Source organism: Bufo bufo, chromosome 7 (genome assembly GCF_905171765.1).
Source record: "Bufo bufo chromosome 7, aBufBuf1.1, whole genome shotgun sequence".
Classification (NCBI taxonomy): domain Eukaryota; kingdom Metazoa; phylum Chordata; class Amphibia; order Anura; family Bufonidae; genus Bufo; species Bufo bufo.
In genome coordinates, this window is record NC_053395.1 from 187,561,995 (window position 1) to 187,587,207 (window position 25,213).

Sequence of the window (25,213 nt, forward strand, 5' to 3'; positions counted from 1 at the left end):
GTGAAGGCTGCCATTCACGCATCAGATTTCAGAACGAGTGGGCGTTTTAAAGAGCCAGCCCTTTCTAATCCTAGGACACCCATATAAAGGCACATGGCGTTTAACAGCTGATCGGCGGGGGTCCCGGTTGTCGGACCCCCGCCAATCAGATGCTGATGATCTATCCAGAGGATAGATCATCAGTTAAAACAAACTGCAGAACCCCTTTAAAGCGTGTAATAATAAAGACTCACAAATACACATACATATCATTTTTCTTAAGTCAATTAGTTTTCTCTAGAGGAACATGACATTTTCCCATATCCTACCAAGCAATATCTTTATTTGTCGGGGCACACCCTAAAAACAATGTTTTCACTATGGACAGTGGAATACAGACAGGTGTTTCTCTAGAGAAAACTAATTGACTTAAGAAAAATGATATGTATGTGTAATTGTGAGTCTTTATTATTACACGCTTTAAAGGGGTTCTGCAGTTTGTTTTAACTGATGATCCATCCTCTGGATAGATCATCAGCATCTGATTGGCGGGCGTCTGACACCCGGGACCCCCGCCGATCAGCTGTTTGAGAAGGCAGCAGTGACTAGTGACATCACGACTAGATACTAGTGACATCACGACTAGTATCAATGGCCTGGGCGGGGCTAAGCTCCGTTCACTTGAATGGAGCTTAGCCACGCCCAGGCCAGTTGATACAAGTCGCGACATCACTGGGCCAGCGGTAAACAGTGAGAAGGCCGCAGCGCCGCTGCCTTCTCAAACAGCCGATTAGCGGGGGTCCAGAGGATAGATCATCAGTTAAAACAAACTGCAGAACCTCTTTAAGTAACCTGCATGGGTTAAAGGGGTTATCCAACTCCTATAATGACCCCGGCCCCTCATATAGATTATACTTGCCTCTTTAGCATCAAGTGGCTGTGCAGGCATCAGGAGTGATGTGGGTGCCGGGGAGCGGGGTAAGTATAATCTATATGATGGGCCCAGGCATCGGGGGGGTCATTATAGGGGTTGGATAACTCCTTTTAAAGGGCTTTCCCACCATAACGACTTTATCACCTATCCATACGATAGGTTACATGCATCTGATCAGACTGCTGTGATCCCCATTGATTATGCGAACAGGGGGCCCCTGTGTCCCCCCCCCAAGTGAGGGCAACAAAGGTCACTTTGCCGGGACTGCTGTCAGTAGCCAAGCGTTATATTTAGCTTCTCTTTTGGCAGTCCCATAAAGAATAAATGGGGCAGCAGTGAGGGGACCATTGCTGCATCCACTCGGGGATTCAGGGACACCCATTTGCATAATTGGTGGTGGTCCCACCGGTTGGACACAGATCATATATTTGTCACCTATTCTGTGCAATGGAAATACCATTCCAAATGTTTAACTAGTAGTCCCCAGTATAGGCCTGCATACCTTAGAAAAAAGTTTTAAAAGGTATTCAGAGCCGGCAGAGGGTCTCAATACTGGAATTAAGCTGATCCGTTTTGATTTTGCTCATCAGGATGCATCCGTTCCGTTAGGATCCAGTTGTGTGAAATCAATATGGATCTGTCACTAAATACATTGAAAGTCAATGGGTGGCGGATCAGTTTTTTTTTTTAGGCTCCTAAAAAACGGATCCATCACCATTGACTTACATTGTTGCCAATGACAGATCCGTTTGGATGACCTGACTGGACACACAACCGCAGCTTGTGCTGACTTGTTCAGGTGTCATAGGACAGCTAATCTAGAGCAGCCTATCCTGGTGACATTTTCTGCATTTCCAGAAGTTAGCGAGCATATATTAAGTTTCCAGTTTAGTTCAATTAATTGTAAAAAAAAAAAAAAAAAAGATTCTTTTTATTTGATTATGTGTTTCAGACTCCAGAGAAGAAACAGCCAGACTCTTCAAGGGGGAGGAAGCGGAAAGCCGAGACTCAGAATGAAAGCAGTCAAGGTACTGCAAATATTTAAATTCGGTATTGTAATGGATTTAATTATATAGCACAATATATTTCATGCGTGCTTCACTTAAAGTGGCCAATAGGGATGAGCGAATAGACTTCGGATGAAACATCCAAAGTCGATTTGCATACGGAGCAGGAGCTCCGTACAGTAGTAGAATGTATTGGCTCCGATGAGCCTAAGTTATTGCTTCGGGAAGTCTCGCAAGACTTTGGGTAATAACTTCAAAAAATTATTTTGTACTTTAAAAAACCATTTCCCGAACTTGGGTTCGGTTCCAAGGTACCACTTGGAACCGAACCAGAGTTCTGGAAATTGATTTTTATAGTGCAAATTAATTTATGAAGTTATTACCCGAAGTCTCGTGAGACTTCGCGAAGCAATAACTTAGGCTCATCGGAGCCAATACATTCTACTACTGTACGGAGCTCCTGCTCCGTATGCAAATCGACTTTGGATGTTTCATCCGAAGTCTATTCGCTCATCCCTATTGGTCACTTTAAGTGAAGCACGCTCCTGCTCCGTACAGTATTGGAACAAAGTTTTTTATGCAAATCGACTTCGAATGTTTCATCTGAAGTCGATTCGCTCCTCCCTACCATGATAGCATACTGCAAATACAGTGGGACAACCTCTTTCAGCATACATTTCCCAAGGGTTCGTCATCAACTTGTTTAGGTCCTCTTCTGGGAAATGCGGTCAACACCTGGACCATGTTCACCGGGCCGACCACAGTTGTGTGAATCAGCCCTCAGTCAATAGGCTGCAAATGAGATGTGACTGTGAGCGCATGGAACAGCCTTTATTCTGCTGATTGGGTGGTAGACAAGCTAAGTGCCCCTCATCGCCCTGCTGTATGGTGTGATCACTCTATAGCAGTTTAACATGATTCCTTTTATCACTGCTAGGCCTCATGCACACGGCCGTTGCTGGCCGTGGCACTTATTGCGGCTTGCAAACAGCGGGTCCTCAATATGCGGGCACTGGCCTTGTGCACCCCACATCACGGATGTGGACCCATTCGCTTTAATGGGTCCGCAATCCAGAAGGTGTGGTGCGGAACGGAGGCATGGAACGCCACGGAAGCATCATAGAGTGCTTTCGTGGGGTTTCTCTCTTGTTCTATTTTTTTGCTGTGTGGACGGATCACGGACCCATTCAAGTTGAATGGGTCTGGATGCATCGCAGCAGCCGCACGGATAGTGCCCACGCATTGTGGACCGGAATTTGCGGAGCAACGGCCGTGAGCAGGGGGCCTTATGCAGAATGCCTCTAAACCAGAGGCAATCTTCTACATATAGTTATGTAACTGAATTGGGGTGCCCACCCATGGGTGAAGGTAATTCTCCACCTTCAGATGAGGCCTGAAATGCTTTGAGTTCACGTTCAAATTGATTCATTAAATTGGCACGGTAATACACAGATGATGGATTGAATGTAGGTTTTGAGCATCTCTGGTTTGGACGCCATTTAACAGCATTAAAAATAGATGTCGATCCAATTTATTTTACCAACGCTCTTCAGGTCTGTGCTCGTTATTTAATTCAGCTGCCTGCAGCATTTCTGCTCGTGTCTGATCACGGTGACATGATGTAGGTGATAGTCTGTCTAATCATCCAGTAGCTGCTGGCATCTTTGTCTTGCCTCCATTGACCAGTACTGAGAATCTTTTGTATTATAACTTAGTAGCAGGTTTTATTCCCACGTGTACCTCAAGCAACGCACTGACACTGCGGCAGGTATTGAAGAAACTGCGGTATTTAATACCAGTATAAGAACTTGCCTTAAGGTGACCATATACCTTAGATCAGGCATCCTCAAACTGCAGCCCTCCAGCTGTTGTAAAACTACAACTCCCACAATGCCCTGCTGTAGGCTGACACCTGTAGGCTGTTCGGGCATGCCCAATCCTTTTTTTCCCCTTGAAATCTACTCTGAGTCGGGACACCCCCCCTCCTTCCCATACACATTAGATGCTTAAAGATCTTTAGGGTCCATTCACACGCCCGCATTCCGCAGAACACGGACACCGGCCACGTGCACATTGCCAGCCCTGTTATAGAAATGCCTATTCCTGTCCGTGGCTGCGGACAAGAATAGGACATGCTCTATCTTTTTTGCGGGACCTGCGGAACAGAACTACAGATGCAGTGTGCTGTCCGCGTCTTTTGTGGACCCATTCATACAGACGTGTGAATGGACCCTTACGATATCAGCTACTATGCACATTATTTTTTTTCCTTTCATCTAAAGAAGTACAGAATTTTCTATTAGCACATTTTTTATGGTAGTCTTAGCTTAAATTTATTTTACAGGGGCTTTAGTTGTGGTGTATGCAGAGGCATACATGCTGATAGTAGCCATAGCAGTCTATCGACCTGACGCCTGGAAAGCGATTTGCGTTCAGTGCACGTTCCCTAGGATTTCATCAGCTTATATGCGAAACTTGACCAGTGGACATAGTCTTCTTATTAATTTCATTGGAAATGTCTTCATAAAACCTCTAAGCTCCCCCTAGTGGTAACTGCAGATAGCCGCAATTTTATAAAGCATGTGCCCTGCCACTCTATTCATCTTTATGGGACTGTTGGAGAAGACTAGTTCTTGTGTATCTCCCTCAGTCTTAGGGCCCATTTAGACGGCTGTAGTGCTTTGCGGGTCCACAAAACACGGATACCGGGCATTTTTGTTCTGAAATTCGCGGGCCGCAACCACAATAGAAAATGCCTATTATAGGACATGTTCTATCTTGACCGCGGAATGGAACCACGGATGCGGACAGCACACGGTGTGCTGTTCACATCTTTTGCGGCCCCATTGAAATGAATGGGTCTGCACCCGTTCTGCAAAATTGCGGAACAGATGCAGACTCGTTCACAGGACCGTATCCGTTTTTGTTGAATGGTCAGCCCCATGATAAAAAAGCTTGTTCGTGTCCGCCATTGCAGACAAGAATAGGACATGTTCTATTTTTTTAGCGGTGCCGCGGAATGGAAGTACAGATGAGGACAGCACACGGTGTGCTGTCTACATCTTTTGTGTCCCCGTTGAAATGAATAACAAAATTGCGTAATGGACGGTCTCAAACCTACGGTCGTGTGAATGGGCTCTTAGAGTTTAATGGTAGCATCATTGCACATGCTTGACCGCTGCTCCATTCCCTGTTGTTGTGATTGGTGAAGATCCCAGTAGTCGGACTCCTGTCCAGTGGATAGGGGATAACCTTTTATAACCAGATTACCAACATTAAAGTCGTTGTCTGAGATAATTAAAGAGTTTAGTGTAAATTAAAAAATGATGCTATACTTAGCTCTTTCTCCAGCGCTGCTGTCTTCTCTGCCGGTCCTGTCCTCCGCGTGTTTATAGACTGAAGCATGGACGTGCAGCACATGAGCACTGAGGACAGTGATTGGCAGCAGTGGTCGTGCTGTACATATGCCTGTCACCGCTGCAGTCTGTAAACAAGCAGGGGGACTGGACTGGCAGCACAGAGGATAGTGCCGGGGAAAGAAGTACAGCATCATATTTTATTTTACATCTTTTGCAACCCTTTTAAGTACAATTGCTAACAAGCCTTCTGAAGCCATATTGCCACTTGTTATTAAAGGGACTAGCCCGGCCACTAGTTGGCCGGGTAACAGCGGAGCAGGCCAGTGCTATGCTGTTTCAGTAGCTCCTATTGCAGTGCATTGGAGCAATGGGAACAATGTAGCATAGCAAGCTGTTTCCCTATCTCTGAAACGGTAACGACGAGATGAAAAAACTCCTTTAAGGACAAGGAGACCGTTAAAGGGGTTGTCCAAGTTATTAAAAAAAAATATATAGCACTGTAAATCTGATGGGCAGCAATATATAACTGAGCTAAGCAAGTTTTAGGCAAAAAAAAAATCTATATTTCCTCATTTCCCTGGTTCTCTTCTGGCCCTTTGTTTACCTGCAATAACAACAATCTCTGCCCCTCCCCCTGCTCTGCCAAGGGAGTGAATACAAGTGCTGCCCTGAGTGACATGTCTGCCTGCTGGGAGACTCAGCAGCACGTTGTATTTGTAGGACTACAAGTTCCAGCTGTACAATGGCACTGCTGATGCACACAGGATCTTCCCCCTACCTGTTCTTGTGCAATGCTCTGCAGAACTCCTCTGTCGGCTCCTGTGCCCAGCATTTGTCTCCTCACTGCCTGCAGCTACTCATTTACGCCTTCAGCCCTGAGTCTGTGCAGCTGAAGGGGTTAATGTTTTTCCTCAAGAATCCAGAGAGAGCAATAAGCAGCAGCCCGCAGTGCAGGAGGGCGTGGCCAGCACATCTGCTCTCTCTGGCTTGTGCACCCACATCATCAGAGCAGGGAGAGAAGCTGACATCACAGGTCATGTGACCCTCAGTGAAATCTGGGAAAGCACCAACTGGAGATGAAGTAAGTGAATTGAAAAGTCCTTACATAACTCGGACAACCCCTTTTAAGTACATTTAACCTTTTCACAAATGCATTGAATAGGTAAGACAAATACTTGGACCAGCAGCTGCCTGTTATAATGTATGGACCCGTACCTTTTAAGGATGAGCATATTTCTTACAAATTACTTAGCTTTTTGGTTTTGCTTCGGCTGTGCTTGAGATTTGCACTAATGTTTTCTTGTTTTCTCTACTATAGGAAAGAACAGTGGTAACCGAAGTCACAAGATTAGTGACTATTTCGATGTAAGTTAAACCATATATATGGGAAATGTGTTGTTTTAAGGGTTTTTTGGGGGGTCTACAGATGTTCATCACCTATCCTTAGGATCGGTTATCAATATCAGATCTAAGGGGTTCGGCACCTGGCATCCCCGCTGATTAGCTGTCCCTGCAGCTGCCGGCACTGGAACTAACACTTTGAAAGGCGTTAAAAATAGTCACATTAAAATTGGACAAATCGCTCTAGAAAATGTCACTTTTTTATTGTAGAATTTTAATTTATGTCTGAAGTAAATATAGCTGGAGCACAGTTCAGGGGGCTCAAGTGCATTTTTAACCCCTAAGTGAGATAAGTAATGTTAGTGCTTTCTTCGGCAGCACTGCAGATATACTAAACTTGGAACGGTACAGAGAAGATTAGCATGGCCTTAAAGGGAGTGTCTCACCAGTTTTAGGCTACATTCACACGACCGTATGTGTTTTACGGGCCGCAAATTGCGGATCTACAAAAAAACGGATGACGTTTCGTATGGAATCAGTTATTTTTGCGGATCCATTGTAACAATGCCTATCTTTGTCAGCAAAAACAGACAAGAATAGGACATGTTCTATCTTTTTTGCGGGGCTTCGGAATGGACATACGGATGCGGACAGCACGGTGTGCTGTCTACATTTTTCGCAGACCCATTGAAATGAAAGGGTCCGCATCCTGCCCGGAAAAAAAAATGAACGGACACAGAAACAACATACATTCGTGTGAATGTAGCCTTATCCTGCTAGGTCCCAACAGCTCCAGCACATGACAGTGAGTCCTGATTTTAGGACACCATAAAACTGGTGACAGATTCCTTTTAAGGCCCAGCAACATTTTATGTTCCCGCGGTCATAACTATTTTATTATAATTTTTATTTTATTTTTTCAGTTTAGCTTTTGAACTTTGCAGGATGAATTCTAGTTTTTTTAGGAACCATTTTGGGCTTTATATACTGTATTAAATAACTTTTTTTTTTTGGGGGGGGGGGGGGGCTAAAAAACAGCAATTTTAACTATGTTTTGTGAGCTTTATTTTTAAAGTGTGGTGTAAATAACATAACATTATTCTGTGGGTAATTACGATTAATATCTTGTATTGGAGGCTGTCGGCTCCTCCAATGCCCTCCTCTTCCTGGCTCGCTTAGATCACACCAGCTGAAGCGGGGAAGGCTGATTTAACTCTTCATATCTCAGGCTCTGTAGTAGCTAGAGATGTGATCCAGTTTGAAAGCTGACAATCTAAGTTTTAAAATAAGACCAGAATCATGGCATTAGCTTCTCTACATCGGAAGATACCGCTGTAAGGCTTTGTCAACATTTCCGCTTTTCATTGATGTGTATTGTCTGCATTTTCTCAGAATAGCACACAAACACTTTGATCTTAATGTGTTTGTTCACACATCAGTATTTTTTACTGACCGTGGGTAAGTGAAAAATCCATGGAGACACGCACTACTTTGGTCCATAATGCAAACCAAAAATGCCCTTTGAAGTCTATGGGTTCTTAAAAAAAAATCACTGTCACAACACTGATGGCATCCATGTTTGGTCAGTTTTTTTTTGTTTTTTTTATACTGACCACTGGTAGGAGATGCTCTGGAAATTAACATTTCAGCTAAGCAGTATTGGAGGGCAAAAAACAGACACATTGACCAAACATGAGTCCTTCACGGATGAAACCCGGACAAATTTTTTTCACGGACGTCAAACTGACACGGAAATGTGAACAAGGCCTTAGAAATTGGGTGGGGAGTAAAAGCAGCTAAAACTTGCTTTCACCTTCAGCTGCTATCACTCCTGACCTGATTTTCAACAGCTTTATCTTCCAATGTAGAGGAAATCCTGCTGTGATTCTGGTCTTGTACCCAGCTTCTATCCAGCCGACGATATGAGAAGTTAAAGCAGCCATACCCTTCCGCCCGAGCTCGGCTTGGGTTGAACTGTTAAGTGCTTTATTTTAAAGGCTGAGCACTGCTTGGGCAAAACTGTTAGGTGGTTTAAGGGGTTGTTCTCTCTACAGATATTGATGACCTATCCTCGGGTGGGGGGATATGACACCTGGCACCCGCTGATTTACCTGTTTCAAGCAACCATGGTCCTGGGAACAGACTTCTCCTTACACTGTGTAGTGGCCGTGCCAGGGTACTGCAGCTCAGCGGCGCTGAGCTGCAGTACACAGATGCCGGTAATTACACAGTGTACGGAGCCTTCTGCTTTTGTTTCATACATCGTATAGTTTCCAGTGGGCCTGAAATAGTTGATCAGTGGGGTTGTCGGGTGTCAGCCCCCTACCAATCTAATATTGATGGCCTACCCTGAGGATAGATTATCAATACCTGTAGCCTGGACAACCCCTTTAAGCCTCCTATTTATTTTGCAAATTACCTTGTTATTGGTACATGTCTTTCAGTATCAAGCTGGGAATGGTTCCAGTCCTGTTAGAGGCCTACCTCCTTCAATCCGGTCTCCGCAGAACTCCCACTCACATTCCACACCTTCATCTTCTGTGAGTCTTAGCGCTGTATGTATTAGCAGATGTATATCTTTATAGTATTTTTATTGTGTGGCTCCATATTCGTAAAGATGATCTGCACGGCACCTGATGTGGTAATCTAGAACCACACTGCGGGCGTAGAAATACACATGCCTTATTAATTTACTTTATTTAAAAATCGTAGCCCCATGTAAATTCAGGTCTGGTGCTGCCCCCATGTCACTCTTATCCCGTAGTCACCTGTCCGCCATTGCCACCAGTGCTGTCCACATTAGGAGTCATGTGACTGCAGCGACTTTGTTCACATGTGCTGGAAAATCAGAGTATAATATCAGGTCAGACGTTTCTCCATTCTTGTCCTTGATGTGCTCTTAAAGGGCATCTGTCAGCAGATCTGTACCTATGACACTGGCTGACCTGTTACATGTGCGCTTGGCAGCTGAAGACATCTGTGTTAGTCCTATGTTCATATGTGCCCGCATTGCTGAGATATATATTTTTTTTAATATATGCAAATGAACCTCTAGGAGCAACGGGGGCGTTACCCTTAAACCTAGAGGCTCTGTCCTCTCTGCAACTGCCGCACCCTCTGCACTTATTGAAACGGCCAGACAGAGAAAACATAGTCACACCTGGCCCTATGAATCAAAGTGCAGAGGGTGCGGCAGCTGCAGAGAGAGCAGAGTCTCTAGGTGTAATGGTAACACCCCCGTTGCTCCTAGAGGCTCATTTGCATATAGTAAAACATAATTTTTCTCAGCAATGTGGACACATATAAACATGGGACCAACACAGATGTCTTCAGCTGCCAAGCGCACATGTAACAGCTCAGCCAGTGTCATAGGTACAAATCTGCTGACAGATGCCCTTTAATGGGGGCCCAAATTAACCCTTTAAATGTTCTATCCCATAAATAATGTAAGCAATGAAAATCAGATATATAGTACATGATACTCTCTTTCTAACAAATTTAGAAGCAGCCCTGTACCTCCCATGGATCTCCTCATACATCTTTGTAACTAATTTATTTTTTCATTTTCTGACCACATCTGAAATGAAACAACTTTGTGATAGATCTCATTTTCTTTCTTCAGCTCCTATGCAGACTAAATGTCTCCATGGTAACAGACAAATTCTGGTTAATGCATACTTTCTTCCATGTGTTCCCTACTTTGTGCTGCATTTAATAGGTTAGCCAAAAGCGTGCATAGACTTTAAAGAGGACCCGTCGCCTCTCCTGACATGACCGTTTTAGTAACTACCTGCAAGATAACAATGATGTGGAACACAATTACTTAATAAAAGAGACCTGTCAGGAGAGGGGACAGCTCCTCTTTAAAGGGAACCTGTCACCAGTTTTATGGTGTCCTAACTAAGGGCAACATAAATAAGTGATTGATTCTCTTAGCAAAATGCTGGGTCACTTTCTTTAATTGACCCAGTCAATCTGCCAACATCTTGTATTGAAAAGCTCCAGCTGATAATGATGAGTCCTGAATATTCATGAGCTCCTGACTCTCCCCGCCCACCTGCTGCTGAATGACAGTTTTTTTCCATATGAATCAGCACGAGGTGGGCAGGCGAGTGGCTATAGCTCTGAATTGAATATACGCTGGACTCAATAACATCACGCTGGACTCAAATCGGCTCATTAGCATGCGGCATCTTTGTGTGTATATTATGAGGTAACCATCTGTCACACCAGTAAGTGAATACATCTAAGGTACTTTTTAGTAGTTAATGATTGTATATAATTAGTTAGATTATAATCAAATATCCACATGACAGGTTCCCTTTAAGGGCTATGGTGTCAAACATACAAATGTGGAGTAGTCATAAACCCTACTTGTTGCACATGATCTATATGCTTTTTTCTTTTTTTTCCTTTATGCTCCTGTCCCCTTGAGCCTACATGTGTTTACTTAGTTTACATTTTGTCAAAGGTTCGACAGAACAGTCCTTCACCTACGGCATTAGCGTTTGGGGACCATCTTATGACACCTACAAAGCAGTTATCATATAAACTGATACAAGTGAGTATTCTCCTTTTGATGCTGATCTGTTCTGTTCTGCTTTACAGTTTATTAGCTCTTTGGTCTATTTCACATTATCCTTAAAGGGGTTTCCCATAGGAAAACACATATTCTCAAGATTGGGTATAGATGTCTTAAAGGGGATCTCTAGGAATTAAGAAAATTAAAATATTTAAATATCTATTTATTCTAAATATGTTCCCAGTTACCTTTCATTAGTTATAATGGCTTTTGTCTAGGGAGCAGTCATCAGTGGAAATAAAATGGCCACTGTCCTATTAGTACACACAAAACCTGTCCTAATCACACAGCAGGACAAGTTACTTCTGAGCACTGAGCTAAAGAGCTACCTCATCCTCCTCTCTGCTCTGCTAGTCAGAGGTTATGATCCTGAATACAGCTGGTAAGATCTTTAGGAATTGAGTTCATGAGGAGACCTGAAGTACAGAGAGGAGGCGGAGATGAGGCTGATGAGCAGCAGCGCTTGCATGCAGCCTACATTACCACAGTCTGTCCTGTCTGTCTTCTCTGTACTTCATGTCTCCTCATGAATTCCATTCCTACAGAGATTCAACTATAGATCTTATCTGTATTAAGGATCATAATCCCTGACAAGCAGAGAGGAAGATGAGGCAGCTCTTTGGCTCAGAGTTCAGAAGTGACTTGTTCTGTGTGATTAGGACAGGTTTTGTGTGTGTGCTAATAGGACAGCGGCCATTTTATTTCCCCAGACAAAACGAGTCGTTATAATTAATGAAAGGTATTTGGGAATATATTTATAATAAAGTATTATTTAGGTATTTTCAATTTCCTAATTCCCGGAGAACACCTTTGAGCTGGCCATGCACATTAGGCTTTTGTTGGCCCGAACCCACCGACACTCTAAGGCCTCTTTCACACGACCGTATGGCTTTTTCAGGGATCCGTTCAGTTTTTTGTTTCTGTTGCGTTTCCGTTTCTGTTCTGTTTTTACGTATGGCATATACAGTATACAGTAATTAGAAAAATTGGGCTGGGCATAACATTTTTCAATAAATGGTTCCGCAAAAACGTAACGGATACGAAGACATACGGATGCATTTCCTTATGTGTTCCGTTTTTTTTTTGCGGACCTATTCACTTGAATGGAGCCACGGAATGTGATTTGCGGGCAATAATAGGACATGTTCTATTTGTCAACGGAACAGAAATACGGAAACGGAATGCATATGGACTACATTCCGTTTTTTTTTGCGGAACCATTGAAATGAATTGTTCCGTATATGGAACCCCAAAAAACGGCCCGTAAACGGGGGGAAAAAAAAAAGGTTGTGTGAAAGAGGCCTAATACATGGAAACTCCTGACTTTCAGGATGGCAGAGAGGCAGCGGGGTAGAGTGTTAGCTGTAATGTACAGCTAACACTCTGCTTGAAACAGCCAACATCGGTGCTGGCACCGATGTCGGCCGTTTAACCCCTCCTATGCCGTGGTCCTTAGGGACCGCTGTATGGAGGGGCTAACCATCGGGTTGAAGGGTAAACTGAGGGAGGGAGCTCCCTCCCCCATCATGCTGCTGCGTTGTGGCAGCGTCCCGATGGTTACCATGGCATCCGGGGTCGGAGCGCCGCCATTTCTGTTTGTCACTCATAGCACTATCAGCCATATGGAGAGGAGCCCCTGTCAGCAGTCTGACCTACCAGTCGCTACCAGCAGTCAGTGCCAGTCGTACAGCGACAGCCACCAGTCACAGTGCCAGCAGTGTCATCCAGTCACAGTGCCAGCAGTGTCATCCAGTCACAGTGCCAGCAGTGTCATCCAGTCACAGTGCCAGCAGTGTCATCCAGTCACAGTGCCAGCAGTGTCATCCAGTCACAGTGCCAGCAGTGTCATCCAGTCACAGTGCCAGCAGTGTCATCCAGTCACAGTGCCAGCAGTGTCATCCAGTCACAGTGCCAGCAGTGTCATCCAGTCACGAGACAGTGTGGTCAAGTTCCCTTGCCATTTAATATAGACTGTTCCTACTAATGTTAATGCACTACTGTTCTAGCGCCCGTTATTGTAACGGGCTTAATGTCTTATATATATATATATATATATATATATATATATATATATATATATATATATATATATATACCACACACACACACACACACACACACACACACACACACACACACACACACACACACACACACACACACACATAGTCTACCAAATAAGTTGTGTCTGTGAAGTCACCTTTCTATCTGTGTCTTGCAGACTGATCTCACCATGCTGAAGCTTGCTGCCCTAGAAAGTAATAAAAATCAGGATCTGGAAAAAAAAGAAGGCAGAATTGATGATCTGCTCAGGGTGAGTAATTAACTTTCTGAAAGTAATACAATGACTCTATGGCGTTACTGCTACTAATGTTTGTGCAGGTATACGTGGACTTGTGTGACTTCTACACTTGTATAATGGAGTGCTATAAATCATGGTATACACATCCTCATTAGTTCCCCCTGGGGCGGCAGTCTGACAGCTGCTCACCCCTCATATCTCTGTAAATATAACACTTTCATGGATCTGTGTGTTATTGGAGGTGTCAATGCGGATATCTGTGGCTGACCTAAAGGGGTTGTGCAGCTATTTACACTGAACAAAAATATAAACGCAACACTTTTGGTTTTGCTCCCATTTTGCATGAGCTGAACTCAAAGATCTGAAACATTTTCTACATACACAAAAGACCCATTACTCTGAAATATTGTTCACAAATCTGTCTAAATCTGTGTTAGTGAGCACTTCTCTTTTGCCGAGATAATCCATCCCACCTCACAGGTGTGGCATATCTAGGTGCTGATTAGACAGCATGAATATTGCACAGGTGTGCCTTAGACTTCCCACAATTAAAGGCCACTTTGAAATGTGCACAGTTTTGCCTTACTGGGGGGGTCAGAAAACCAGTCAGTATCTGGTGTGGCCACTACTTGCCTCACGCAGTGCAGCACATCTCCGTCGCATCGAGTTGATCAGGTTGTTGATTGTGGCCTGTGGAATGTTGGCCCACTCCTCTTCAATAGCTGTGCGAAGTTGCAGAATATTGGCAGGAACTGGAACACGCTGTCGTATACGCCGATCCAGAGCATCCCAAACATGTTCAATGGGTGACATGTCCGGTGAGTATGCTGGCCATGCAAGAACTGGGATGTTTTCAGCTTCCAGGAATTGTGTACAGATCCTTGCAATATGGGGCCGTGCATTATCATGCTGCAACATGAGGTGATGGTCGTGGATGAATGGCACAACAATGGGCCTCAGGATCTCGTCAGGGAATCTCTGTGCATTCAAAATGGCATCAATAAAATGCATCTGTGTTCGTTGTCCATAACATACGCCTGCCCACACCGCCACCCATGGGCCACTCGAACCACAACGTTGACGTCAGCAAACCGCTCACCCACACGACGCCACACACGCTGTCTGCTATCTGCCCTGAACAGTGAAAACCGGGACTGATTCGTGAACAGAACGACTCTCCAAGGTGCCAGACGCCATTGAATGTGAGCATTTGCCCACTCAAGTCGGTTATGATAACTAACTGCAGTCAGGTCCAGACCCCGATGAGGACGACAGGCATGCAGATGAGCTTCCCTGAGACGGTTTCTGACAGTTTGTGCAGACATTCTTTGGTTATGCAAACCGATTGTTGCTGCAGCTGTCCGGGTGGCTGGTCTCAGACGATCATGGAGGTGAACATGCTGGATGTGGAAGTCCTGGGCTGGTGTGGTTACACATGGTCTGCGGTTGTGAGGCCTGTTGGATGTACTGCCAAATTCTCTGAAATGCCTTTGGAGACAGCTTATGGTAGAGAAATGAACATTCATTGCACAGGAAACTGGTAGACATTCCTGCAGTCAGCATGCCAATTGCACGCTCCCTCAAACGTCTCAACATCTGGCATTTTGCTCTGTGATCAAACTGCGCATTTCAGAGTGGCCATTTATTGTGGGCAGTCTAAGGCACACCTGTGCAATATGTCTGTCTAATCAGCACCTTGATATGCCACACCTGTGAGGTGGGATGGATTATCTCGGCAAAGGAGAAGTGCTCACTAACACAGAGTTAGACAGATTTGTGAACAATATTTGAGAGTAATGGGTCTTTTGTGTATGTAGAAAATGTTTCAGATCTTTGAGTTCAGCTCATGCAAAATGGGAGCAAAACCCAAAGTGTTGCGTTTTATATTTTTGTTCAGTGTATATTGATGACATATCCTCAGGATAGTCATCAATATCTATTGTGGGGGTCTGACACCCGGGACCCCCGCCGATCAGCTGTTTGAAGAGGAGGTCCTTGACATTACACTATGAGTTGTCTCCTGTGGAGCAGTGACGTAGTGTAATTACAAGTACTCGTCATTACACTGCGCTTCTGAGACGACGGGCAGTGTAATGAACAGGAAGCAGCACTCACATGGAGCGCCACCTCCACTTCAAACAGCTGATCGGGGGAGGGGGGTGCCTGGTGTCGGAACAACATTGAATAGATATTGATGACCTATCCTGAGGATCGGTCATCAATATACAGTGCTGCCCATAATTATTCATACCCCTGGCAAATTTCTGACTTAGTTACTTTTATTCAACCAGCAAGTAATTTTTTGACGGGAAATGACATAGGTGTCTCCCAAAAGATAATAAGACGATGTACAAGAGGCATTATTGTGGAAAAAAACCCATTTCTCAGCTTTTATTTACATTTAAGCAAAAAATACAAGATGTTGTTCCGCACTGTGGAAAATCTCAGAGGACGTGGTCGGAAGCCAAAAGTGACACCTGTGCTGGCCAGGAGGATAGTTAGAGAGGTGAAAAAGAATCCAAGGATCACCACCAAGGCCATCCTGGTGAATCTGGGCTCTGCTGGTGGCAATGTCTCAAGGCAGACAATCCAACGGACACTGCACAATGCAGACCAAGGAGGACGCCACTTCTCCAGATAAGGCACACAAAAGCTCTCTATTTTGCAAAAGCTCATCTGGACGAAGAAGAAGACTTCTGGTCTTCTGTGTTATGGTCAGATGAAACAAAAATTGAATTGTTTGGTCACAATGATGTTTCCTTCATTAGGCGTTAATAAGGAGAAGCCTTCAACCCACAGAACACCATCCCCACTGTCAAACATGGTGGTGGGAACCTAATGCTTTGGGGGTGTTTTTCAGCCAATGGACCAGGGAACCTAATCACAGTAAACGGCTCCATGAAAAAAGAGCAATACAACAACATCAGGCAGTCTGCAGAGAAACTTGGCCTTGGGCACCAGTGGACATTTCAGCATGACAATGACCCAAAACACACAGCAAAAGTGGTGAAGAAATGGTTAGCAGACAGGAACATTAACGTTTTGGAGCGGCCCAGCCGGAGTCCAGACTTGGATCCAATTGAGAATCTGTGGAGGGAGATAAATATCAGGGTGATGGCAACAAGACCCTCCAACCTGAAAGATTTGGAGCTCATTGCTAAAGATGAATGGGCAAAAATACCTGTGGAGACCTGCAAAAAGCTGGTCTGCAATTATAGGAAGCGTTTGATTGCTGTAATAGCCAATAAAGGCTTTTCTATTGATTATTGAGAAGGGTATGAATAATTTTGGACTGGACACTTTTTTTGCTCAAATGTAAAAAAAAAAAGCTGAGAAATTGTTTTTTTTCCACAATAATGCCTCTTGTACATCGTCTTATTATCTTTTGGGAGACATTTTTTTGTCATTTCCCGTCAAAAAATTACTTGCTGGTTGAATAAAAGTAACTAAGTCAAAATTTGCCAGGGGTATGAATAATTATGGGCAGCACTGTATATGACAGGACAACCCCTTTAAGGCTGTTTTCTCATCAAGATATTGGTGGCACAGCCATTGGTCCCCTAGCGAGATTGGTGGGATAGCCTGATAACATGCCGCCAGCATCTGTGATGTGACAACCGTTTAACATTATTTATTATTCCGAATAAAAGCTGCTGTATGGAGTGGGTAAACATTTTCTGTATACAGACACACAAGCACCCTGTGCCTAGATAAGATGGAGAAACTTCTTGATTCAGCTGTTATGGATAATCCTTCTATAGCAAAGCTCTCTAGAGCAGGCAGCATGCCTTTGACTTATCCGGATTAACTATAGATGTTTCCTCATCTCTCTTAAAGAAAAATCAAGATGGCAGCCTTTATACTGGCAAGAGGGGAGGGAGGCAGAACAGCAAATACATTCTTACGCTTCCACTAGCGATACTGTAGAAATGTACTTTGCATTTAAATCATTGTCTTTTCTGATATATTAAGTTTTAGACATTTTTGGGGGGTTTTGTCTTGTAGTTTAATAACTTGAGTCTGGGACTATGAAAAGCTATAAGATTAAACATTGCTCCCCTTCCACCCCAGCACTGATACTTAAAGGGGTATTCCAATCACAGATAATGGGGGCATATCGCTAGGATATAACCCCATGGTATGATAGGTGCGGGTCCCACCTCTGGGACTTGCACCTACACCGAGAACGGAGCGGGGAGAGTGGTGGCTGGGGTCCAGCCACCGCCAAGCGCTCTCCCCATACAAGTGAATGGGGGCAGACCGCTATTGCGTCCACCGCTCCCATTAGTTTCTATAGGGCCGGCAAAAATAACTCAGCCAGCCCCATAGAAATGAATGGAGGGCGGCTGTGCGCAGTGCACCCTCCGCCACCTTTCCCGCTCTGTTCTTGGTGTAGGTGCGGGTCCCAGAGTTGGGACCTGTACCTATCAGACAATGCCCCCATTGTATGTAAAGGGAATACCCCTTTAAGTGGTCTCCGTCGCTCCTATTGTAATTATTCTGGTGCAATATCATACAGTACATGCCCGTGCCTGCTGCCTCCAATCACTGGCCTCACTGGTGATGCTAGCTTGTACGCCATGTGAATGCAGTGCCCACGTGGATTGATTGCCAGAATTAATGCCAAGAAATGCTCTGAATCTAAGGTTAGGGAATAAGATGTTGATCATGTATGAATGAGAAGTTCAGGTGTCTGCACAATTGTGCATACTAATAGCTGTGTGCAATCAGCATCCATACACAAAGTGGAAAAGCTGAATAGATGCCAGTAATAGTGTCGGGAACAGAAAACTGGTATTTCTTATTTTCTGGGATCAGCATATGGATGGCCTCTCCTTAGGATAGACCATTCATATCAGATTGATGGGGATCCCACTTTTGGCACAACTGCAGCCATCTCTGAAATGTTTACCTGCATTTGTCTGCACAGCGTCTACTTAGTAGCAGCAGAACAGAGTATTTCAGCCTCCTGCCGATACAGGTAGATGGACCGAGGTAATAAATTAAGAGGCTGTAGCTCCGGCATAAGCGCACAGCCCTTTCAAGCAGTTGATCATCAGGCGTGTGGAAATTCGGACACCCACTGGTCTGATATTGATGGCCTATGCTAAGGAACAAGCCATCAGTATGTTCATCTTGGAAAAACACGTTTTAATAGGTTTGACTTGTTGTTCTTTCCCTTATAATCTTGCTTTTCCTTAAGGGTTATGGACACCTTTTGGGGCATTTTTTAAGATTGCTTTTTACTCATTTTTAAGCTAAAACAAATTATTTTTCAATTTGTCTTTATTAAAAATGTTCAGTCATTTTTGAAATACAGGGGGTTAAAAATTTGCAGAATATTACTGATCAGTCCCGTCAGCAGACGGCTCATGTGAAGCCTTATCGCTGATCTCCTGAACTCGTAAACAATCATTATAGCTGAACTGATAATCATATGGCTGAAATGAGTGTTTATGTATTCAGGAGATCAGAGATAAAGCTTCACATAAGCCATCGGCTGACGGGACTTAGAAGTGATAGGTCCCTTTCACGCGAGCGAGTTTTCTGCGCGGGTGCAATGCGTGACGTGAACGTATAGCACCTGCACTGAATCCTGACCAATTCATTTCTATGGTGCTTTGTACATGAGCGTTGTTTTTCATGCATCAGTTCTGCGTTGCGTGAAAATCGCAGCATGTTCTATATTCAGCGTTTTTCATGCAGCACTGGCCCCATAGAAGTAATTGGGGCTGCGTGAAAAACGCATTGCATCCGCTAGCAAGTGCAGGTGCAATGCGTTTTTCACTGATGGTTGCTAAGAGATGTTGTTTGTAAACCTTCAGTTTTTTATCACGCGCGTGAAAAACGCATCAAAACGCATTGCACCCGCGCAGAAAAAACTGAACAACTAAACGCAACCGCAGACAAAACTGACTGAACTTGGTTGCAAAATAGTGCGAGTTTCACTGAACGCACCGGCCCCAATCCGCAACGCCCGTGTGAAACCAGCCATACTCTGCAAACGGACTGATTTTATTTATTTTTTAACTCTTGTATCTTAAAAACGCCTGAGCATTTCTAATAAAATGCTTTTTACCCCAAAATGAGTAAAATGCAATAATAAAAAAGGCTAGAGTGTTTAAGGCTCCATTCACACGTCCGTGGTGTGTTGCGGACCCGCAAAATGCGGATACGCAACACACCCGCCCGGCACCCCCATAGAAATGCCTATTCTTGTCCGCAAGCTGCGGACAAGAATAGGACATGTTCTATCTTTTGCGGAGCTGCGGACCTGAAGATCGGGGCCGCGCTCCGCAAATGCGGATGCTGACAGCACACTGTGCTTGCAGCTGCGTGTGCATCTCTGTGATTGGGGGCACAAGCTCTACGGGTTCCATTCTCCCAGCCAGCTTTAGCACTGTACTACTGCGCTTGCACAGGTGACAGATTCCCTTTAAATGGCACTTGCATCCAGTAAACTCTGCATGCACTACATCTTCGTGGCAGCATCTTCTACCCGTGTCTTGTTACCGGATTTAGATGTGCACATGATCCCTGCACGGTTTTATATTGGGTCAGAGCAGAGTCCTTGTAATGTCCTTGATGGTTTCAGCCATGTTCTAGTGACTTCACTTCTTGGATGCTGGATGGAGTCTGTGCCGCTAATCCGGGGCTGCTATACATCTCGTAGAATTGTCCTATAAATAACCAGCAGTGCATCTCCTATGAATAACTATTGCAAAGCAAGGAATTAGTTTAGATTCAGAGGATGTCTCCAGGAGCAGGCTGGTTTATTCTGGCTGCTGGTAGCACAATCCGAGTGCGCAGATGAATGGTAATGGTCTCCGCTAGACACAAAAGAACCTACATACATGGAAAATTCCTTTTGCTAAATCGCTTCCGGCTTTGAATCCAGCTTTTCTTTAGCAGTGTTTGGTCTTTATTAATGGTCCGTTTTCTAGGAAATCTCAACACAAAAATGCAAAAAGTGTCATAGGGTCCTATAATGATCTCTGGGGTTGTACGCTGTTACCCACGTGGGCTGCAGCCCAGCATCAGATATACAGAGTATCTCAGCCAATAAACGCTAAATGTCAAAGGGTCGCTGAGCTTTCGCAAAACTTTTGATATGTCATAGAAACATTTCAAAGGTTTTGATTGATGTGGTCTGAGTGCTGAGACCCCCACGAGCCCACTTAGAGCGCGCTCTCTCTCTCCTTGCTACAGAAGGTGAAATCAAGACAGCCCATAGACTTTCTATTGAGTCTGTCTCTTGCAGTGAGAGAGAGCGAGCTTAGTGAGCGCTTCTCTCTCCTCATTCTAGCGATCGGTGGGAGTCGCTCCACTCAGACCTCCGCGGATCTCTGTGACCTATCAAAAGTTTTTTAAAAGCGCAGTGACAAAAAAAAAAAAGGGATTATTGATGGGCATAAAGGGAAACTCTGCATCTGTCTGGCTATTGGGTTGTCATCCAACCTTAGGGCCCATTTACACAGGTCCCAGTGTTGTTGACCGGAAACCATGAGTCTGCAAAACACGAGTAACAGCTGTGTGAATTCTGCATCGCCGTGCGGACCCATTGCCTTCAATGGGTCCACGATTCGCAAGATAAGGCGAAAGATAGGACATGTTCTATCTTTTGTGGAGTGGAGGCACGGACCCGGAAACCTACAGAAGGGCTTCTGTGTGTTTCAGCGGGCTTCCGGGTCTGTGCCATGTCCTATCTTTCGCTTTATCTTACGTCTTGTGGATCCATTGAAGGCAATGGGTCAGCACCATGGTGCGATGTTCACACAGCCGTTGCCCGTGTTTTGAGGACCTGCTTCTTGCGGTCCACAACACACGGGTTCCAATCTACCGTAGATAACCAGGCAGGGTCATTTGGTCATCAATGCACAATACCTGAGTAATGAATAAATATTTTTAAAAAATTTGAGTTTTTTTTTTATTTATTTTTTTTCAACCCAAAACCTCATCAGCGAAACACTGCTTTAGCAGAAGTTCTTTTCATCATGCTAGCTAAAGGCCCCATTCACACGACACTATGTGTTTGACAGTTCACAAACCCTGGATAAATGCTGTGTGCCTCTCAAACGTTTTGTGGGCCTCATTGTCAAAATGCCTATGCTTGTCTGCGGAACGGATAAGAATAGGACATGTTCAATCCGCATGCGCTTTATTATTGATTTGTGTTATTTTCTGTATCATTAGGGTTATTGACTGGTATTCTTTTCCAACCATAGTTTGGGCAATAGGTTTTAGATTGATTTATAAAAAATTATAGTTTTAAGGGTCTTGGGCTACTTTCACATTAGCGTTTTTCTTTTCCGGCATAGAGTTCCGTCCTAGGGGCTCTATACTGGAAAAGAAATGATCAGACATATCCCCATGCATTCTGAATGGAGAGTAATCCGTTCAGGATGTCTTCAGTTCAGTCATTTTGACTGATCAGGCAAAAGATAAAACCGCAGCATGCTACGGTTTTATCTCTGGCGAAAAAAACTGAAGAGTTGCCTGAATGATGGATCCGGCATTTTTTTCCATAGGAATGTATTAGTGCCGGATCCGTTCTTCAAAATGCCGGATCCGTCCTTCCGGTCTGAGCATGCGCAGACCTTTAAAAATTGAGAAAAAAATAAATACCTGATCCGTTTTGCCTGATGACACCGAAAAAAACGGATCTGGTATTGCAATGCATTTTTCAGACTGATCAGGCATTTTTGATCCTGATCAGTCTGGAAAATGCCTGATCAGTCAGAAAAAATGACATGCGTTTGCATACAGTTTGCCTGATCAGGCAGGCAGTTCAGGCAACGGAACTGCCTGCCGGAATCAAACAACGCAAGTGTGAAAGTACCCTTATACGTACGTTCATGGCTTTATTATTCTGATTATTAGACTCATTATACATCCTATATAAATATCATAATCTACGTTAATACTTTAAATTGGAGGAAAATTGACCTGTCGTTTTGTAGCATTTTTATAATTCGTTTATTTATTTTTTTCTTTTCATCCTCCAGACAAACTGTGATCTTCGACGACAAATAGATGAACAGCAAAAAATTCTCGAAAAGTACAAAGAAAGGTTAAATAAATGTATTTCAATGAGCAAAAAACTTCTTATTGAAAAGGTGAGTTGGGACACGGCAAAGAACCTTGCATTGAGACTGCTGTACGGCATCTGCATTTTAGCCTCCATACTATGGCCTCAAGACCAGGACTCTCCGATGTTCAAGTGACCCAGACTGAGATTACCATGGAACCCTATGGCAGTCAAAATCTGGTTGACATTAACCGCACTACCATCCAGGCCGTAATATGGAAGCTAAAATGTGGCTGCATTACAACCATCTGAATAAGGCCATAGACTGAGAAGGGTGCATTGAAAAAAAAAACCCTAGGACTTGTTTTACCTATCCACCAACAAGGTTATACATTTTTGATCACTAGGGGGGGTCCCTCCTTTGGTACTGCCACTATCACTAGGATAGGGGTCTTAAGCTCTTCTTTCTCTCAATATGAGAAGGACTATGAATGGCGATGTTCATGTCACTTATATACCCAACATTTGCTTTTACGTTCAAACTCCTCATCACTGCACAACCACTTCTAATAATCGTCAGGGGCCCAGCGATGTGGCCGCCTGTGTATAGTTGATAATTGTTCTTTGTAGGAATATTCCTTTTTAAAGGGCATCTGTCAGCAGATTTGTCCCTATGAGACTGGCTGAGCTGTTACATGAGCGCTTGGCAGCTGAAGGCATCTGTGTTGGTCCCATGTTCATATGTGTCCGCATTACTGAGAAAAATTATGTTTTAATATTTGCAAATAAGCCTCTAGGAGCAACGGGGGCGTTACTGTTACACCTAGTCTCTGCACTTTGATTGACAGGACCAGGCAGTGAAAACATTGCTCCTAGAGACTCATTTGCATATAATAAAACAATTTTTCTCAGCAATGCGGACACATATGAACATGGGACCAACACAGATGTCTTCAGCTGCCCAGCGCACATGGAACAGGTCAGCCGGTGTCATAGGGACAAATCTACAGACAGATGCTCTTTAATTCTTCTATTTTAAAAGGTTGATTTAAGTTTTAAAATCATTTTAAAATGTATTTGCCATCATGAAAACAAATTAGGGCACCTTCCATTTCTCCTTAGGCTACTTTCACACTCGCGTTTTGGGCGGATCCGTCATGGATCTGCAAAAACGGATCCGTTACAATAATACAACCGCATGCACCCGTCATGAACGGATCCGTTTGTATTATCTGTAACATAGCCAAGACGGATCCGTCATGAACTCCATTGGAAGTCAATGGGAGACGGATCCTTTTTCGATTGTGTCAGAGAAAACGGATCTGTCGCCATTGACTTACATTGTGTGCCAGGACAGATACGTTTGGCTCGGTTTCATCAGACGAACACCAAAACGCTGCAGGCAGCGTTTTGGTGTCCGCCTCCAGAGCGGAATGGTGACTGAACGGAGGCAAACTGATGCATTCTGAGCGGATCCTTATCCATTCAGAATGCATTAGGGCAAAACTGATCCATTTTGGACCGCTTGTGAGAGACTGAACAGATCTCTCAAACGGAATGCCAAAACGCCAGTGTGAAAGTGGCCTTAGTCTACGCTTGCTCCAGTTTTTGCGGATCTAACGGTATGCTACTGCTAAGTTGTAGAAACGATGGCTTCTGTCCTGGCATTGACTGTGTTGTGCCTTGTTTCCGATGGTAACTGCTGTACTTCTATATTTCCATATGGACGCTTTGCTGTCTGCTACACACAGCTAGGAATATTTGTGGACGGAAACCATACTGGTCAACTTCATCCTATCTGCTTAGTGATGACCACTGAAGACCCTGGAGCTGATTTTAAATGGATAGCGCACTATAAATCACCCCTTCCCAGAGACTACTTATATAAATAATTTCTTGTCATGTTTGAAGACCCGTCCCTCCGTTCTGCATACAGGGTTACAATGTAACTGGACAGCCCAGTGAGTATTGTGTGAAAGCTAATGGATGTCCTGCTTGTTTCGTACAGAGCACTCAGGAGAAGCTGGCGAGCAGAGAGAAGAGCATGCAGGACCGACTGCGCCTGGGACACTTCACCACGGTCCGGCACGGGGCCTCCTTTACTGAGCAGTGGACAGATGGATTTGCTTTTCAAAACCTTGTCAAGTTAGTCAATTGTTATGGAATTTCTCGAATTATCAGTCGTGAGCCAGATGAGGTCATTGTTTTTTTTACTGGCGGAAAAGATCAGCTGAGGAAAGTTCTATCTGGGGCTTTTAGCAAAGAAATACTCAACGTGGCATAGTAAACTAGTTTAAGGAAAATTCAGGAAAGCCTGTGTTCAGAGGTCATTCATGGAAAAGTCCTCATAGTACAGTTCAGTTTGACTGGATAACCTTCTATCTTAACCTATGAGTATCTGGTTGCTTTTTCTATTCGATCAGCATAAATATTAGTTGGAGAAATATGTAACATAGACTGTATTTTTTGCTTTATAAGATGCACTTAGTTTTTAGAGGAGGAGAATCAGAAAGCATTCTCATTAGACACCCAATCTTCATCATACCCCAGATCAGTTTCCCATATTAAACCCCAGATCAGATTCCCATATTAAACCCCAGATCAGATTCCCATATTAAACCCCAGATCAGATTCCCATATTAAACCCCAGATCAGATTCCCATATTAACCCCTTAAGGACG

The 25,213-nt window shown here is 44.1% G+C and overlaps 1 protein-coding gene across 4 annotated transcripts in view; it reads left to right on the top strand.

The window, feature by feature from the left end:
* The window catches only part of TLK1 (tousled like kinase 1), a 230,453-nt gene that overhangs the window by 167,788 nt on the left and 37,452 nt on the right, over window positions 1–25,213 (top strand). For 3 of the 4 annotated variants that reach the window (XM_040439214.1, XM_040439213.1, XM_040439215.1), the window contains 7 exons: window positions 1,866–1,941; window positions 6,598–6,644; window positions 9,065–9,175; window positions 11,092–11,181; window positions 13,424–13,516; window positions 22,510–22,620; window positions 24,541–24,677. In XM_040439214.1, the coding sequence (XP_040295148.1) occupies window positions 1,866–1,941; window positions 6,598–6,644; window positions 9,065–9,175; window positions 11,092–11,181; window positions 13,424–13,516; window positions 22,510–22,620; window positions 24,541–24,677 (665 nt within the window). The remainder of the gene's footprint in view (window positions 1–1,865; window positions 1,942–6,597; window positions 6,645–9,064; window positions 9,176–11,091; window positions 11,182–13,423; window positions 13,517–22,509; window positions 22,621–24,540; window positions 24,678–25,213) is intronic. The other variant, XM_040439216.1, reaches the window with a different exon arrangement.